Genomic DNA, 18,891 nt, shown 5'->3' with positions numbered 1-18,891 from the left:
GAATAAGGGGCCTGAACAGGGAACGTGCGGCCGAGGGTACACATAGCCCCATTTGTTACAATGGGGAACCCAAAGAGCATGCAACTGGGGCCTCCGGTCCCCTTGGAGATCGTCACGAGTGCCGTTCTGTCAGGTCTCAGTTTGTGGGGACCAATATCAAATGGCGCTCCCCGAGATGAAGACATTGAATCCCAAAGCCTCAGATTTCTCAGGAATCTGCACATTAGAGTAAGGCTTACTGCCTCGCTCTAATATGCAGATTTGCAAAAAATGATCCTGCCCATTGTGGGCTGGATTCACCTTGCAACGTCTCCTGAGATCGGGGTTGTGAGCTGGGTAGGTCCCAGGAGCGGGGTTTCCCAGCTTTCAGCGGCCAGGCTGCGCCACGGTGAGATGTTTTTCTGACACTGTGTGGCCAGCGGATCGTGCTTGGAAAGTTTTATGGAAGGAATTCCAGAGTTTATGCCTAGGCAAGCAACTGAAGGTGCAGCCATTTAGGGTGTAGCGATTAAAGTTAGGGTGTTCAAAAGGCTAGAATTAGAGGAGCGTAATATCTTGATTGGTCGTGGGGTGAAGGATATTCCAGAGACAGGGAGGGCAAGGCTGTAGAGATTTGAAAATAAGGATGAGAATTTTAAAATCAAGATATTGCTTGACCAGGTGCTAATATAGATAGCACAGGAGTGATAGGTGGACAGGGCTTAGTGCAAGTTTAGACACGAGCAGAGTTTTGAATGATGTGTTTTATTCAGAAGGGGCCAGGGGTCCACTAGAAAAACTCTTTGAAAGTGGTTAAGCCCGAGGACCTAGATACATTGAAGAAAGAAGTTTGATGACCTCACCCAAGTGGTCAAGGTCAGTCCATGTATCTTCAAATTCTGTAGTCCACCAACTGCACCACCAGCCTCACACACTGCTCAATTTACCACACTCCCATCACTGACCTACTAACAATCTCCATTAATCGCTAATCATACTTCACACTTGTATGCCTCCCCTCAGCCTGAGATGGTCAGCACTGTTGGAAGCCTCGTGCCCATATCTCACACCTTGCACACGCAGTCTGCTATTCAAGCATGATAGCTACAACCCCCAAACAGATTGCATAACACTCATGACTCACTTCCTCTCTCTTGCAGAACAAGATGGCACATGGCTGGAGGAAATCATAAATGACGGAGGACAGAGATGGTTGAATGTTCCTATCCAGGTGGGGGAGACATTGTTTGACATCATTAGTGTAGCCATGGCTGAGACCGTGGCCAGCAGTGGAGCTGAAACCATCAATAATGATGGTACCGTCATGCCTAACTGTCCTTCTCATATCCCACTTCTTTCTCATCTCATCATCTCCTCTCATTTACAAGGTGCTGATGATATAATCTTGTACCTGTGGCTTTCTCCCTCCCGCGACATCCCCACCAGCCATCACTCACACCCTTGTGCTTTTCTCCTTTCAAATTCCCATGAACTGCAAACTGGCCAGATAGTGGTAGAGAGAAAGAGGTGACAGAGCAGGAAGACAGTTAAGTCTAGTGCTCACACTCGCAGTCACCAACTCAAATAACACTGTGCATAATTAAGATGTCGAATTTCTAATTGATGAGACAGTGAGTGTCACAGCAGTCCAGAAGTTTGTCCTCTAACACGTTAAGAGGACTGGGGTGTGGCTGTGGCTTTTCCCCCTCTCAGGATGACAGTACTTGTCCTCCCAATATTGGCAGTTCTCCAGTCCCTCTTCTCCAGCCAGCCCAGTCTGCTGTGACCGATGCTGAACATCATTATACAAGGCCATCTGCAGTGTGTTCCACTAAAAGTCAGCAGCCTTCCACCAGCCATGCTGGAGCTCCGGGGCGAAATTCCCTGACCCCCCGCAGGGTCGGAGAATCGCCCGGGCTGGCATAAATCCCCCCCCCCCCCGCCATGGCCGGAATTCTCTGTCATCCGGGAATTTGCGGGGGCGGGAATCGCGCCGCGCCGATCGGTGGGCCCCCCGCGCCGATCGGCGTGCCCCCTGCGGCGATTCTCTGGCCCACGATGGGCCGAAGTCCCGCCGCTGAGAGGCCTCTCCCGCCGCCGTGGTTTCAACTACCTCTGGTCGCGGCGGGATTGGCGGCGCGAGCGGCCCCCTGGGGGGGGCGTGGGGCGATCGGATCCCGGGGGGGTGCCCCATGGTGGCCTGGCCTGCGATCGGGGCCCACCGATCGGCGGGCGGGCCTGTGCCGTGGGGGCACTCTTTTTCTTCCGCCGCTGCCACGGCCTCCAAAATGGCAGAGGTGGAAGAGACCCCCTCCACCGCGCATGCGCCGGTGGTGACGTCAGCGGCAGCTGACGCACCGGCGCATGCGCGAACCGGCGAAGTCCTTTTTCGGCCAGCCCCGACGCCGGGTGGCGAGTGTCAAAGGCCGTTGGCGCCGGTTTTGGTGCCAGTCGGCGTGGCGCCAACCACTCCGGCGCAGGCCTAGCCCCCAAAGGTGCGGAGAATTCCGCACCTTTGGGGAGGCCCGACGCCGGAGTGGTTGGCGCCACTCCGCTACGCCGGGACCCCCACCCCACCGGGTAGGGGAGAATCCCGGCCCCGGTGCAGTACTGTGTGTCAGCACTAGGACAGGCAAAGACACGCACAAGATGGGCACTAAGGGAACGCATAATGTTGATTATTGACATTTTTATAAATATAATGAAATAATTTTATAAACCAAATATAAATTCACTTTGGGATTATTTATTTTGTGGTGCCTTTTATTTTTGCAATGTGGCCAAGTGGACACCACAATTGACAGAAAGAGAGGGAAGTCAACGTCTGAGACTGTTGGTGAATGGCGAACTGAAGTTTTCATTTACAGGTTTCAGTCGGAGCGTTGTTCATCATCAGCCTGAGTATAAAGGGGTTGTTTAGATTGCTTCTTCTCTTCCTTCTCCCCTTCAGCTGCTCACCATATAGCATGTGTGAAGAGCTGCCCCCTCATAGTGGCGAGGTGGTATAGCATGTAGCAGACCACCAGATATTTGGACACCTGCTCTGCCAAGTGCTGCAGGGCTCCTGTAGAGCATTTCAAACAGTGGTATCATTGTTTCAACACACCAGTGTTCTGCAGGATCACATTTTATCAGGCAGTCAATTTCTCAGTCTATTCTCATTGCCTATTTGTGCTTGTAAACTGTAACACAGTCAACGGCTATATGGTCATCCAGTATGCACCTTTCGATTTGTTGTAGTGGCTTGAATGAAAATAGCATCACGATCCATTGCTGAAATAACGTCTCACCCATCCTATCTCTATGGGTACCTTGCCCTGCTCTGTGTGCCCTGGGCTCATTCCACCAGTATTCCAAGAGAAATATCTACTACTGCACCCAACTCTGAGAGAAACTGGCTTGTGTAGAAGCCTTGAAGTCAGAAGCAAGTCCTTCATCGCATGCTACTGCACTCCCTGTAGACTTTAAAAATATCTAGAAAGCACCAAAGACTTGTGCAATCATAGCAAGAAGGAGCAATGAACCTGAAACATGATGATCACTTCAAATAACACTGATGGTGACCTTCCTGCTGCTAAATATGTTTGATACGCGATCAATGAACACAGAAACGAAGGAGTAGTCCGAATCGAAGGCTTTAATCTACAAGAAGTGTGCCCAGCAGCTTGAGTACAGAAAGAATGATGGCTGCTGGAAAACACGGGTTCTTATACTCCGCCTCGTAGGCGAAGCTACCTTCCTCTCGATCAATGAGAAGACAACACTTGGGCCAATGGGCAGCGAGCCTTCTACACCATTAGCAGCTCACACTCCCAGGTACCATAGTACCTCTAGTCATACTACCACATTGTTTCCAGGCCTGTATAATAAAGAGCTGCATTACTTAGAATGCCGAGTTTCAAAATCTAGTTTTTGTTTCCTTACTTTGCATTCGAAACAGTTCGGAGAAGGTTCACGAGGCCGATTGCTGGGATGAAGTAGTTGTCCTATGAGGAAAGGTTGAGCAGGTTGGGCCTATACTCATTGGAATTTAGAAGGATGATCTTATTGAAACATGAAGTATTCTGAGGGGTCTGACAGTGTAGATGCTGAGAGGATGTTTCCTCTCCTGGAGGAATCTGGAACTTGGGGACACTGTTTCGATGAGGTCTCCCATTTGAGATGAGGATGAATTTCTTCTTTCAGTGGTCATTAATCTTTGAAATTCACTATCCCGGAGAAAAGTGTAGGCTGGGTCATTGAATATATTCAAGGTTCAATTAGACAGACTTTTGATACAAGGGAGATAACGGCTATGGGGCCAAATGCCCGACTCCTGCTCCTGTTTCTTATGGTTGAATGTTCTTATGTTAAATTAAACCACTGCTGCCAATTGAAGATTACTTGTTGATTGATGTCATGGATCTGCCTACTACTCTACATACTTCCAGCAGATGCTCACTGTCCACACTAATGTCCTCAACATATATGTCTGGTGCAGTTTGTTCAAAAACAAGTTTGAACTGAGGGAATTCTATGGCAAGAGCAATTTATTGTGTTGTAGATTCATTGAAAATTGGATGGAGGTGAGATGTGATCAACATGTACTGTCCCCCCCATTCATTAGATTGTCCATTTTCATTTAAACATGGTACAGATTTTGTATTCTGGGAAAAAAGTTTAACTTCAGATAAAAATATAATGCAACTGCACAACAACACCAATCAGATCTAATACCAGACATATTGAAAATGATATCACACAAATGCATAATAGGCAATAAAAATATCAGGATCAATCATGAAAAATGCATTAATTTATCTTTTAATTCACATTATAAATGTTTTATTTTGAAGCAAATGTTAAGAATTTCTGGAACAAATTGAGGTTTTCTGTTTTTTAATGTCAGAAATTTGCATCTTTCTCTTGTTATTCTCCTGCTCCCCTCAAGCTTTCTCTGAGCCCATCTTATTCATTATATCCAGTGCATGTACCCTTTTCCATCAGACACCTTTAGTGCCATGTTCTACCTCATTGGGTACTGCGCCTACTTTATTTAATTTACAGTCATCATCTCACTCCTCAAAAAAAAGCACCCTTGACCCCTGTTGTCTTTGCAAACCATGCCCCACTCCCCAGTCTCCCAAATCCGTGCCAATCCCTCCCTGAAAGTTTAAATCCCTTCAATCAGGTTTACACTGCTGCCAGAATTCAGAAACAGCCCTCATCAAAGTCACAAGTGTAACCTATGTGATTGATAATGGAACTATTTCTCCTCGTCCTCCTCAATGTGTCTGCAGTCTTTGATATGGCCGATCATACCATTGTCCTCCAACGATTCTCCTCCATCATCCACCTGACTCACCTGGTTCTATTCTTGTCTATTCAGACATAGCCAGAGAATCACCTGCAATAACCTTTTAAAACACTTTCACAACAATACATCTGGAGTTCCCTCAGAATCTATCGTTGTCGCTTTCTATTTCTCATCTGCTAAGCATGCTGTCCCTATCAGATATCATCGGAAAACTTGTCACCTTCTACATGTACACTGGTGAATCTCCTTTCCATCTCACAATCATTTCTTTTGATTTCACCACTGTCTTGAACTTGTCACCCTATCTTGTCTGACAGCCAGTACCAGTGGCGTGCAGAGGGGGGGGCCGACGGTGCATTGGCCCCGGGCATCCATTGGATGGGGGCATCCAATCAGAAAAGGAAAAAAAAAAAAAAATTTTTTTTTTTTTTTAATTTTTTTTTTAAATTTAGATTACCCAATTATTTTTTTCAATTAAGGGGCAATTTAGCGTTGCCAATCCACCTACTCTGCACATTTTTTGGGTTGTGGGGGCGAAACCAACGCAGACACGGGGAGAATGTGCAAACTCCACACGGACAGTGACCCAGAGCCGGGATCGAACCTGGGACCTCAGTTCCGTGAGGCGGTTGTGCTAACCACTAGGCCACCGTGCTGCCCCAGAGAAGGAAATAAGATAGTAATTTTAAAATTTCAGCGGTGATAAATCAATTTTTGGAGGCTCACCACACTGCAGAGGCAGTTGTTAGCCCTTTATTCCTTTAACATGGTGTACCCTTTCTGTCTAGAGAAAATGGTCCTTCTCCCCATCCCCCCCACACGCATGCGCATGATGTACGTGGTGCAACCATCAAAAGCAACAAGCAGACGTGGCTGTTCGTTCCTGCGTTTCCTCGAGTCATAACTCGTCTTTTCTTCAGCTTTTTGTGCATCTAGATTAGTTCTTTTACCTACTCAGGTCAGTGAATAGCTCTAGAACAGGTGCAACTACGGTTTTTATAGGTTTTTTGGCGATATTTAATGAAATATTTACGTGGGATGTAGTAAGAGTGAAGCCTGGATGATCAGAGGATTGCTATGGCATTTAATCTCGGAATAGGAGACATTTATTCCTTAACATGCTAATATTCGAATACAGATACCACTAATTTGCAAGTCTATGATATACATTGCACAAAATTATCAGTGGAGAATCAGTGTGAAATAATTTGATACGAAGGAACAAAGAAATGAAATATGGTTTATCCGTCTGCAACTGACCGATTGTTTACCATTTTCTTCCCATTTTCTCATGCGTCTTACGGTTTTTGAGATAGAAAATGAAATGTTACGAGTATTTCGTGTACAACCGAGTGGAGCACAGAACAGGAAAAAAAAGAGGGCCAGAGTCGAAGAAGAGTCCCATCAAAGAGGGGCATTAGATGCATGGATAAAAAGAAGTAAAGAAGAAGTAGGAGAACCTGGAGAAGTAAAAGATGATGTGGGTGCAGAGAAGGATTTTTCTGATACGGATTCAGCTCGGTCAGAACATAATACTCTCTCTCCTCAGTCTCGTTGTCAGGATGATGATCCATGTGAAGAAAATAAAGAAGATATTTGCATATTTTTGCAAAGAAGCGATTTTGGCTGTTTGAAGAAACCGATTCCAGATCATTTGAAGATGACAATATTACAACATGGCCCTGAAAGATATCAGAATAAAAGTGGTCCATTTGCTGAGAAGGATGGGAGATCATTTTCCAAACAGTGGTTTGATAAAGTTTCCACAAACGGAGAAATTGTGGAGAGAAAATGGTTGTTATACTCTCCATATCGGAAAGCATGCTACTGTTTTGTTTGCTTTTTGTTTTCAAAGGAGCATTTGTTGTCTGTGTCAAACTTTGGAAAGGAAGACGGTTTCTCCACTTGGAGAAAATTAAATCCAACAATACCTGACCATGAGAAAAGCCCTTCTCATAGAGCTCACATGAGGGAATACCTGAACCTTGTAGTTCGACTCCATCATTCAACTACGATAGATGCTGAACTTCAACAGCAAATGTCTGCAGAAAAGAAAAGATGGAAAACTATAACTGAACGGATTGTCGAGGTTATATCCTTTCTGGCAAAACAGAATCTGGCCTATCGTGGACATCGAGGAGAAGGAATATCTGGGTTATCAGAGCCAGGGGAGACAGTCAGTGAAAATACAGGAAACTTTCTAGCAACAATCAGACTTTTGGCCAAATATGATGACATCTTAGCAAAACACTTGCAGAGAGGGAAAGAGAAACCAAAAAGTGTCACCTACTTGTCCAACAGAATTCAAAACGAAATAATCAATCTTCTTGGTGAAACTGTCAAGAAAAATATAACTTCCGAAATTAAGGACGCAAAATATTTGAGCATAATGCTGGATTCAACTCCAGATATTACCCATGAAGATCAGGTTTCTGAAATTCTGCGTTATGTTCATATTGATGAAAACAGAAAAGTAGAAATAAAGGAGACATTTCTGGGATTTTTTCAAGTCAACAAGAAAGATGCAGTCAGCCTGGTAAATAAAATTCAGGAAAAATTGGAAGAAGACAAAATTTCCATGAATGACTGTCGTGGTCAAGCATATGATAACGCAGCAGTTATGGCTGGAGTGAGAGGAGGTGTTCAACAAAAAATTCTTGAAGTTAACCCAAAATCTGTGTTTGTGAACTGCGAGAACCACAGCCTCAATTTGTTCTGTGTCCATGCAAGTGAGGTGCAACCTGTTGTTGTTACATTTTTTGGCATTCTAGAAAAACTCTACTTTTTTTTCTTCATCTACTTCTCGTTGGGAAGTGTTAAAATCATTTGTCACTCGGACTGTGAAAAGACAGTGTGACACAAGATGGAGTTCCAGCCATGATGCTGTGCAAGTAATCCACAAAGAGTGTGACAACGTTATTGCAAGCCTTCAACACCTGCTGGAAGGAGAATTTTCAAGGGAAACTAAATCTGATGCAGGATCGCTACTGAACTCTATTCAACAGTTCCCGTTTATAGCTTTATTAAATTTTTGGAACTCAGTTTTATCATCAGTGGATAAAGTCTCAAAACGTTTGCAGGATCCGAAAATGGGGTTCCATGAAGCTTCTTGTGATCTGAGAGGACTTATTCATATCTTGAATTTGAAGAATGACGAAATTATCCACAATGCAATAGATTTAGCCAATGAATATTGTCAAAATTGGGGAATACCAATTGCACGAACAAGGAGAAGAAGAATAATGCCTGGAGAGTCAGCAAGAGATAGTGGACTGACGGCACAAGAAGAAATTAATAGAGTAATGGTAGAGATTGTGAACAGATTAAAAACTGAAATTGAAGACCGCAGTGTCCGTCTTCAAAGACTCAGTGACCGATTTTCTTTTCTTCTAAACTTGAATTCAGGAGTGATTGAAGATGAACAAGAAAGAGAGAAATTAAAAAAGGAATGTTCAGACTTTGCAAATTATTATGACAATGATGTGGTTGCAATTCAGTTAAATGACAAAATTATTGATTTTGTGATGCTCCTTTGAGCTGGAGGGAATAGAGTTCCCCCTGATCCTAAAGATGCTCTGGAGTCTTTACTGCAGTATGGGAGGGATGTCTTTCCGACGCTGTGTGTTTCATACAGATTACTGCTTACAATCGCATTTTCAGTCGCAAGCTGTGAAAGGTCATTTTCAAAACTGAAATTAATAAAAACATATCTGAGGTCTTCTATGTCACAGGAGCGACTGACCAACCTGGCTTTAATAAGCATTGAAAAAGAATTTCTCACAGCTGATGTAAAAAGTGAAGTAGTTCAGGTGTTTTGTGACAGGAGGTATCATTTGGGGAAAAGAACTTAATAAATTTGATTGAAATGAAATGAAAATCGCTTATTGTCACGAGTAGGCTTCAATGAAGTTACTGTGAAAAGCCCCTAGTCGCCACATTCCGGCGCCTGTCCGGGGAGGCTGGTACGGGAATCGAACCGTGCTGCTGGCCTGCTTGGTCTGCTTTAAAAGCCAGTGATTTAGCCTTGTGAGCTAAACCAGCCCCTTTATATTTATTATCGAATATTAAAATCGAATAAAGCGTTTATTTCATGTTTCATCTGTGTTTATATATTCAAAATGTTTTCCTTTCTCATAATATTTCTCAGTATATTAGGCCTTATACTTGAGTCTTTGGGGCATACAATCAAGATTTGCCCCGGGCATCACCAGACCTCTGCACGCCACTGGCCAGTACCGTATGAATTGAAATTTCCTCCAACTAATTATTGGGAACACTGAAGCCACAGTCTTCAGTTTGCACCACAAGCCCCTTTTCCGAACAACCAACCTCATCCTTCTCTCGGAAAATTGACTGAGACTGAAACACACTTGAATTCAGGATTTGACCCCTAGATAAACTTTCAACCATATACCCGCACTATCACCAAGATCACTTGCTCCATTTCTTTAACATCCCCAGATAATGTCCCTGCCTCAGCTCATCTGCTGCTGAAACCCATCTTCCTTCATCTCTTTGTTACCTCCATCTTTGATGATTGTAGTGCTCTCTTGACCTCCCTCCCGTCTTTCATCCTGCATAAACTTGAACTCACCCAAAGACTTGAGCTTAACTCACATCAAGCCCAGTTTACTCATCACTCTTGGTCCATTAGCTCCCAGCCTGTCAAAACCTTACATTTAAAATTCTCATCTTTATAATCTCCTCTACTCACCAAGATCTTTGCTCTTCACAATTCTGCTCTCATGCATCACTGATTTTAATTGCTCCATCATTGACAACTTGCTTCAAACTCTCAAGCTCTGGGATTCCATCCCTAAATCTCTCCACCATTCTTTCTTACTTCAATACACTCCTTAAAACCTCTTTGACCAAGCTTTTGCTCATCTAAAATTTCTGAATGTGGCCTGGTGTCAAATCCTGTATGGTAAATTTCCTTTGAAACACCGTGGCGCATTCTACTACATTAAAAACACCAGGCACGATTCAGCAGACAAATGTTAAAGTCCGCTTTTGGGCATGGTTAGCGGGGTGTTTATCGACGGCAGTAGTGAGAAGAAACACTCCGCTATTCAATGGCACTTTGCTTTTATTTGGCCTCGGTGAGTCTCTCCCCACCCAGGCCACACTTTAGTTGATTTCCTGCTGGCGAGCTGTTCCAGCAGGAACGGTTGTTCGCATGTCTGAGCACCATTTTGATCAGCAGCCCAATCGCACCCCTCCCTCCCACTTCATTGACCCCCTAGGTCTGACTCCTGGCAGTGCCAGCCTGGCACCTTGGCTGCGTCACCCAGGCATCCGAGCAGTGCCAGTGTTGCACTTCCAGGGCGTCTGGTGGCATTGACATGGTGCCAAGCTGTTAGTGCCAATGTGCCCAAGTGCCAGGGTTGCATCCTGCGCTGTTCCCGACCACCAGGGGATGCCCAACATCTCGCGAGATCCCCCCCTCCCCAAGATGCTGTTTGCCTGGTCCACTTTTTGTGAGCCAGAACTAAACAGTGCCCTGGCAAGGTCTCGTAGGCGCGGTCGTTGAGCACCAGGGTTCTGGGTGAATCCGGAGTCCAGGTATTTAAATGAGTCATTTGGCTCATTTAAACATTCAGATCTGTATCTCACCCAGCGAGGGCGAGATCCAGATCGTGCTGGGCAAGTTACAATCGGCTCAGCGCAGCGTGCGATTTGGGGCTCTTGCGTGATTCACCTGTTGCTGGATTATTCCCATTATGTAAATGCAAGTTGTAATGTTGTTAGATTGTGAGCATATATTTGACTAAAACATGATTTCTACCATCAATGCCTTTGCAAGGACTTATGGCTCTATGGTATTCTAGTAAGTTCACTCTTATTGTCCATCATTAGTTGCTCTGAAAACATGGTGTTGGGCCTTTGCTTGAATCACTGCCGTCCTTGTTATCATAAAGCTCCCAAGAATGATTGATGATGCTTTCAGCTGAGTGCGTTTTGAGATAGTTGTTTACTCGAATGGGAGACTCGATAGCTCACTTCACAGACTATTAAGAACGAACCACACAGTGTGAAAATCTAGTGTCAAGGCTGGGTAGGGGTAGTAGGTTCTCTACCCTGAACTGCATTAGTGAACTAGCTGGCATTTTATGCAAGAATATGAAGTGCAATTTAGTCAGTTTGAATAAAATACAAATGCAAGACTTTTGCTTCTTCATATCTGAATGGAGAGATTTGGAGGAGCAGAGAAACAAAAACCGGCCCTTCAAATTTAAATCAACAAATTTACGTTCTGGTATCCCGAAACTAAAAGTGATTGGAGTTCATTTTTTTAGATGATGAGCTTTATGATAAACTATATGAGTAACTTCAGCTGTAAGATGATGTTGGTAACAATTGCAGATCTTCTTTTGTTCATAGCTGACCCAGTATAGTTATGTAACTGTCTTTTTGCAGTGACCACAACATTCAAGTATCAGGAAAGAATCTACATTTTAAATGCCCCTTCAGTGCACCATGGATCCTCGACAATGACTACTAGTGGGATATACATTGCTTATTTTTCCCTCAGGAATAAAATATAAAATCAAACACCTTCTTTATTGTAAGCATGGATTATGTTAATCAGGCCATGACTCTGACTTTTGTTCTCTGCTTCATTATTTCTAAAAGTAAATTAAATACTCATTCCTCAGCCTAACATCATGGTATGACTTCCAATTCACATTTTTAAATTTGTGGCTAATATTTGGCTGACTGGTATGAGCCCTTGCTACACAGTCAGAAATTTTCTGAAACTTTACCACCACAAATCGAACTCCGTCCCCTATTTCCCCAAACCAAACCTACTCCCCTGCCCCTTGCAACCAACAACAGTTACTGGAGAATATCGCTTCTGAGCCACAAGGAATTGGATGCCACCCCACAACTGCTGCTCCCCAACCCTCCCTCCACAATTACACTCCTGGATTAGTGATAGTCACCAAGATAAATGCATAAATACTTCTAACAAGGCGGCAGGTGGGATTTCATCAAACTACATTGATTATAGATCACCAAGAGAACTGATTGTAAAGGTAAGAAATAATGTTGAAATATTACCTTGATCCCAATTAATCTAATGGCAGATGCCAGTTACTTGGTCACTATTTATCACAACATCAGGATGGAACAAAATGCAGTGTACCTGTACATTGGAACATATTACTCTTCTAATTGATAGGACAAGGTGACTCACCCAACGTAATTAAAACTAGGCAGAATACAACAGAACTTGAAACGGCCAAATTTGGATAAGTTTACGCTTAGAATCAATCTGTTCCTCACCACTTTGATTAAAAATACTTCAGCAAAAACCTTTTTATTACATTTACTGGATCACATGGTGAGCTCGAGCCAGGTTATATAACACAATAGAAAGTTGGACACAGTGGATGTATTTTGACTGTTTCAAATAAAGTCATAACCTATGTAACGTATTGTATTTATGTGTCAAGCTCTCTATTCTAAAGGATCAGGCCAATTTAGCTCCATCCATCAAAGGATTTAACGCTAAAATCTGACAGATCTTTCTATAATACACTTCTGAATGTGAAAAGGATTTCATTTATTTTCACAGTAGACTGCTTTTAAATGGTAAATATGTTTGCTGTACTTGTACAATTTCAAAGGCTGGGGTTTTCCAGTCCCACAAGTGATGGGCATTGATGTGGGCAGGTCAGGAAAATTTGGACAAGGCCGCTCCCCAAATTTCGCTGCCATGCCTGTGATGATGCCCATCCATGAAAAAGTGATTCTAATTTAATTTAAATGAATATTTTCAAAATTTTACAATGCACTGTTATCTCCATCATTTTTTTAACATCAGCTCGGGCAAATTTGCACTTTATCAATAGATTTTTGTTTACCAAGGACAATGTAGAATGGGTTTGTGTTCTGAAAAACACCACAGATTCAGTAATCAAAAGCTCAGCTTCATTACTATGCATCAGAATTATTTTAAGACACAAAAAATATACCCATTCCCAGCAACACACTTTATCATTATTAAGAAAATTTATGTAATAAAAAACATAAGATAAAAAGTGCAAGATTTTGTGTTGTACCCATAGCTGTTAAACTGATTCTGAAACACTTGGTGCAGTCAACCCATAATGGGATGGAAACGGTCAGCACCAGAAGCACAACATGGGCTGCTAATTAACCAGCAACCTGTTTTACACACAATTCTCTTTCTTATTGAAGTCAAATAATAAGAAATGCAGGAACAGTGTAAAACAGGCTGCTGATCCATTATCAGCTCATCTGGATCTACTGGCTTGAGCAATTTTACACCAACTATTTTAAATGTTGATAAGTACATTTTCAGCATTTCAGACGTACTGTAATATGTTAGCCTTCAAACTACTGAGGAAACTTTCAAGAAGTCTCAACAATTGCTATTGTAAATAGCTGGAATTATCATATACATCAAAAACAGCAGAAACATGATTGAATTTCTTTAACATTAAGAAGGGTGGTTTTATTACGCTGACTAAGAAATAAACAGCTCGATGCACTATTCAAAATTTCACTAATGTTCCAAACTTCTCAGGTATATATATATATTTTTAAAATCGATCCAAAATACAATAAGCCACCTTCAATCAAGATGATGGCATTGGTCTCAGGTATAAATGTCCCTGCTGCTAGAATGGATAGCCAGGGTTTTAAAAATTAGAAAACATAAATAATTTTTGTTAAGGGCCTACTGTTTCTTTTGACCACTGAACTTTTCTAGTGCACAGTTTAATATAATGTACAAAGACTCACCTTCCCAATATGATTTAAACAACTACTTTAAAGAGAATAGGAGGAGTTTTGATGCTCACCTTGAGTTGTTACTCTTCTTCTAGTTCTGTTACATACTGCGAATGATTCTCTGGTGACTTGCCATGCGTTTTGCTGAGGTGCAGTTTTACTGCGTGCTTGCTAGCAAAAGTTCGATTGCACAGATTACACTGGAATTTGCTGCCTGTGTCCTCATCTGCTACCAACGGCCCTGTTGACTTCTCAGATGTCACCTTTGACACTTCTTGCTCCCCTCTGGCATGCTGTACAGAAACTTTTGCCATATCTTTCATAGTGAAGCCCAAATGGGATTCTAAATGACTAATATAAGAGGAAGGAGTCCTAAACTGGGAGGCACAATCATTGCAGTAGAAAATTGGGTGTCCTGTGTCTAAGTTCTTAAGGAATTTTGTTCCACCTGTCTTCCTTAGTTGATATTTTACATTGGCAAGCCAGTGACTTATGGTGGTCATGGTGAGTCCAGTAAACTTTGAAATATGCATGCGGTCTTGTGGACCGAGATCTGATAATAGATATTTGCCTTCACCTGTCTGCCAAAGACTGGCAACAAATTGGGCCTGCAGAATGAGAAGATGCTGGGGATTCCAGTTTGACTGCCTACCTTTTCTTTTCTGAACTGGTAAAAATTCCATTGACACATCTTCAAAGCTCCTCACATCGGTCTCTAACCTCTCTGTTGTCATCTTTGATGAGGTAGAAGGTTTTGGTGTTGTACCTTTAGGGAGGACCTTTACCATGTCAGCAATATCAGATAAAGCATGTTTGGAAGGCAACGAAGTAAAGGATTTGACCATGTTTGATTGGGCAGTTTTGTCACTCTTCGATTTGGTGAGATCTATTGGTTGATCACTGCTTTCATAGTAATATCGATCAGCAAGACTAGATGGTTTTACTAAACTTGGCGGTGAAGCTGATTTCTCCAACAAACTTTTATTAAGTCTACATAACATAGTTACAGGGTCTGAGTTTGAATTAAGGGGCTTGGCAGCTTTGCCAAGATGAGTGTTCATGATAGACTGCAATGCACTAAGTGGACTGACAGAGAGTTGCTCAGATGGGTGGTCTGTGATAACAGTCATTCCAGAGCAACCATTGGCTACTGAAAAGTTTGGAGATCCAGTTTCACTTTTTATAGGCTCCTTCTTGAAGCTTTCTTTTGCTTCTTCAGCATCTTTCAAACCAGGTGAATATGCCCTTGGAAGATCAGGGGGAGTCTCTGTTTTTATTGGATTTTCACTTTCCATCTTACATGGTGAAACTATCCCAGATTGAAGATTTAACTTTTTCTCAATATCGCTTTCTTCCAATTTGGATGAAAGCTGTTCATGAGAGGGACTGATCGGCTCTTCCTTAATTTGGTCATTGTTGGGTTGAAGGGATTGGTTTTGGCTACTTGTAATAACAGAGAAATACCTGACTTTTGGAGCTATTGGTTTCAGGTTTGGTTTGACTTGTAATATTTGAGTACCGAGTTGCAAAGGTTTAATAATCCCTGGAAGCTGATAGGCAGCATGGATACTGGGATAAGCACTCCAGCTCGGGCTCCCAGTTTGGGCTTTGTTGATGGCTGAAGCAACAGTATTTTCAAGTGATTTAAGAATATCACCACCCACCTTTGAGCTCTCTTCTAGATCTTCTTCTCTTATGTACTGATACTGAAGAGTGGGATCAAAGATTTTCTCTGGGTTGTCATCTTTGCAATCATCTTTATCGTTATGTTGTTTCTCCATATCTTCTGTTATGATTTGCTTCTCTTCAAGGGTTTTGGTATCTTCTGATACTGATGGTGTTAATGAATCTGGAGGTAATTTGCTGACTGGTGCCAAAGGTTGAATCTCATTCGATGGTCCTTCTGTGACTGACTGTGCTTTGTCCACAGCCAAAGGGTCAAAAACAATCTGTTTTCCCTTTTTTGATGCAGAGTTTGTTACCTTAAGAAAGTGCCCTGTCACCATCATATGAGCTGTGAGCTGCTGTAATGTATCATGGGAGCTTCCACATTCCATGCACTTCAAGATTTGAGACTTACAGGCTTCAAATTGCCAAGTATAACTTGCACCATTTTGATAACCATAGCGATTGTTAGATGATACATAGGGATTGGAATTCTTTTGCGCTTCACCTGCAAATGTCCCTGCAACTCCAGTTGTTGAATCCGGTGAACAAGGCTGGTTAACTTCATGCTGGGCTCGTTTTTTAGTGGGTGGGACTAACTTTGATCCGATAGGTGGCATTGGTTCCTTCAGAGGCACTTTCTGGTAATGTTTTGTTTTAATCATATGGACACTCAAATCTTGAAGGGAATCGAATGAATGACCACAGTACATGCACTTTAAAACTTTCTGGGCATCGTGCATTCCATCAATATCCTGCAAAGCCCTTTTTCGTGACTTTGTCCAACTGCTGCTACGGTCCATTTTCCCATGGTTATTATCTTGGTAATGTCCTGTATCATTCATGTGAACAGTTAGCTCTACCAAAGTGTCATATGCTGCACTACATTCCCTGCAGCGAAACCTACTGGCACCCGTGAAAACAGTTCCAAATAACTTGTTATTTTGCCTGTACAACTGCACTGAACTGAAAAGATTTGGTTTAGGCATTGGCCTGCAAGAGGATGTCTGTTGAAATGTTTTGGATAATGCATCTTGGTGCCAATCAAAACTACTTTTGGTGCTTTCATTGCTGCTTTTGCAGCTTGTCCTTTCAGTCTTTGATTGTTTGAGGTCAAATCCCAGACTTGACCAATATGAATCGGATAGAAAGCTAGCATAAACAGCTCTCATTGCTCCTAAACTGTTCTGTTGGCCATTCTTTATCTCTCCATTTAATTGCTCTTCCTTTTCTTGCCCATCCCGGGAAGAAATACTTTTAAAATCAGCCAATCTGTCGCTGGTATCACTTATGTGTGATTCACACTCTGCATCCTGATTGGACATTGCACTGACTGGAGAATTCTGGTAGCTGTAACTGCCTTTGCTTTCCTCCTCTTCCTCTTCTTCTTCTTCAGTGCATATGTAACCATTGCCTTGTAACTCCTCAGCAGAAGGGCTGGCATCTTCTCTTACGCCCAATTCTCCAGTCTTTAGGTCTTCCTCTGGGACATAAACTGAAATGTAAAGAAATATTGAAACTGTAATCAGCAGAACATGAACTTGAACAACAATCAGTATCACTGACACAAAATTGGATTCCTTCCTCCATCTTCCCCAATAATCTTCAGCCTAACTTTCAATACTGCCTGCATTACATCTCCTGCACATCTGCTGAACAAGCCTTTACTCTCAGTCACTGCTCAGCAAGTGCATTGTTCTCTTAGTGAAAATGCAAGTATTCATGCAAGGACAAATGTTCATTTCATGGATTTGATCGCAAGAAATGAGAGAGAAGGCAGACTCAAATTATTTCTCTGTAAAAGAGCAATGAATGAAACATAATGTTGCTTGAAGAAAATATACTTATTTCACGTAGGTTCTGCATTCTACATCGATTTTTTTTGTTGAAGATATTTTGTTTATTGGTTAAAGGCAACAAAAGCTAATATTTCACTGCATACTATTAAAATTTATTTTTTCACTTCCCTGGTCAGTTCTGTCTCAATAAGATCAGGGGTGTCAATGGCAATTTGTACACCATCATCATCAAGCATTTTCGGGCCAGGTACATTATGACCAACCAAATGCAAACCAGAGCTATCGCTTTCAATGACATGGCCTGACCTTGATGTCAGAACTGATCTTCTGACTACATCAATGTAATATACATGGTGTAATTATATTTATCATAGCCTTATTTATTTAACCAGTTTGTCCAATATATATTCTTATGTTTGGGGCCTCACGGTAGCATGGTGGTTAGCATCAATGCTTCACAGCTCCAGGGTCCCAGGTTCGATTCCCGGCTGGGTCACTGTCTGTGTGGAGTCTGCACGTCCTCCCCGTGTGTGCGTGGGTTTTCTCCGGGTGCTCCGGTTTCCTCCCATAGTCCAAAGATGTGCAGGTTAGGTGGATTGGCCATGCTAAATTGCCCGTAGTGTAAGGTTAATGGGGGGGGATTGTTGGGTTACGGGTATACGGGTTACGTGGGTTTAAGTAGGGTGATCATTGCTCGGCACAACGTCGAGGGCCGAAGGGCCTGTTCTGTGCTGTACTGTTCTATGTTCTATGTTTGTTTCTCACACCGGTCAGTTGAGTGATTTTGTTTGCTGTTGGCTAGAGTTCCAGAAAGGAATGTAATAAGGACAGTTATCTCTTGCAGTTGATTACTGTTACTGGCAGCAAAGACAAAATAGCAGACATTACTGGAGTACCAATGGTAAATTAAGGATTTTCTCCAGCAACAATCATGATTTGTCAGCCCAGCTTCAGCAATAATTAAATATGAGCTTCTGAACAAAAGCAGCAAAATTTCAGGTGGCAACACTATCTGAGAAAGGGTTCTACTGGCATTAGAAACTATGCACTGATATTCAGTGCTTACATTTTGGATGGACATGGTTGCTCTGATCTTAACTTAGGGTTCAAGGCGAGCGATACACTCCAGTAGAATGAAGCATGGGAGATTTTGGCCTCATCTGCATAGCCTCAGTCCAGCTCCCACTCAAAGTTGGCAGGATGTGGTGATGAACCAGCAGTCAGGAGAGGAATTACCAAAGCAACGATCAAACACACAGGTAAGATACCAGCAAGGGGTCTCACAGAGTTTGACTTCTCTTACCAATAGTTTAGCTTGGTGGGAAAGCCACAACTACTATTCTGCACAGGCTTCGGGTAAAAATAGCGATTGGACATTATAATTGGAGT

At 42.6% G+C, this 18,891-nt stretch overlaps 1 protein-coding gene across 3 annotated transcripts in view; it reads right to left on the bottom strand.

Moving 5' to 3' along the window:
- The window catches only part of LOC119969459 (teashirt homolog 2), a 631,483-nt gene that overhangs the window by 312,245 nt on the left and 300,347 nt on the right, over nt 1-18,891 (bottom strand). For all 3 annotated transcript variants that reach the window (XM_038803107.1, XM_038803105.1, XM_038803106.1), the window contains exon 2: nt 14,110-17,198. In XM_038803107.1, coding sequence (XP_038659035.1) covers nt 14,119-17,198 — 3,080 coding nt within the window. In that variant the 3' untranslated portion in view covers nt 14,110-14,118. The remainder of the gene's footprint in view (nt 1-14,109; nt 17,199-18,891) is intronic.

This window comes from Scyliorhinus canicula, chromosome 7 (assembly GCF_902713615.1).
Source record: "Scyliorhinus canicula chromosome 7, sScyCan1.1, whole genome shotgun sequence".
NCBI classification, from domain to species: domain Eukaryota; kingdom Metazoa; phylum Chordata; class Chondrichthyes; order Carcharhiniformes; family Scyliorhinidae; genus Scyliorhinus; species Scyliorhinus canicula.
Note: the sequence above shows the minus strand (reverse complement) of the source record. Positions and strands in the feature narration are given on the sequence as shown.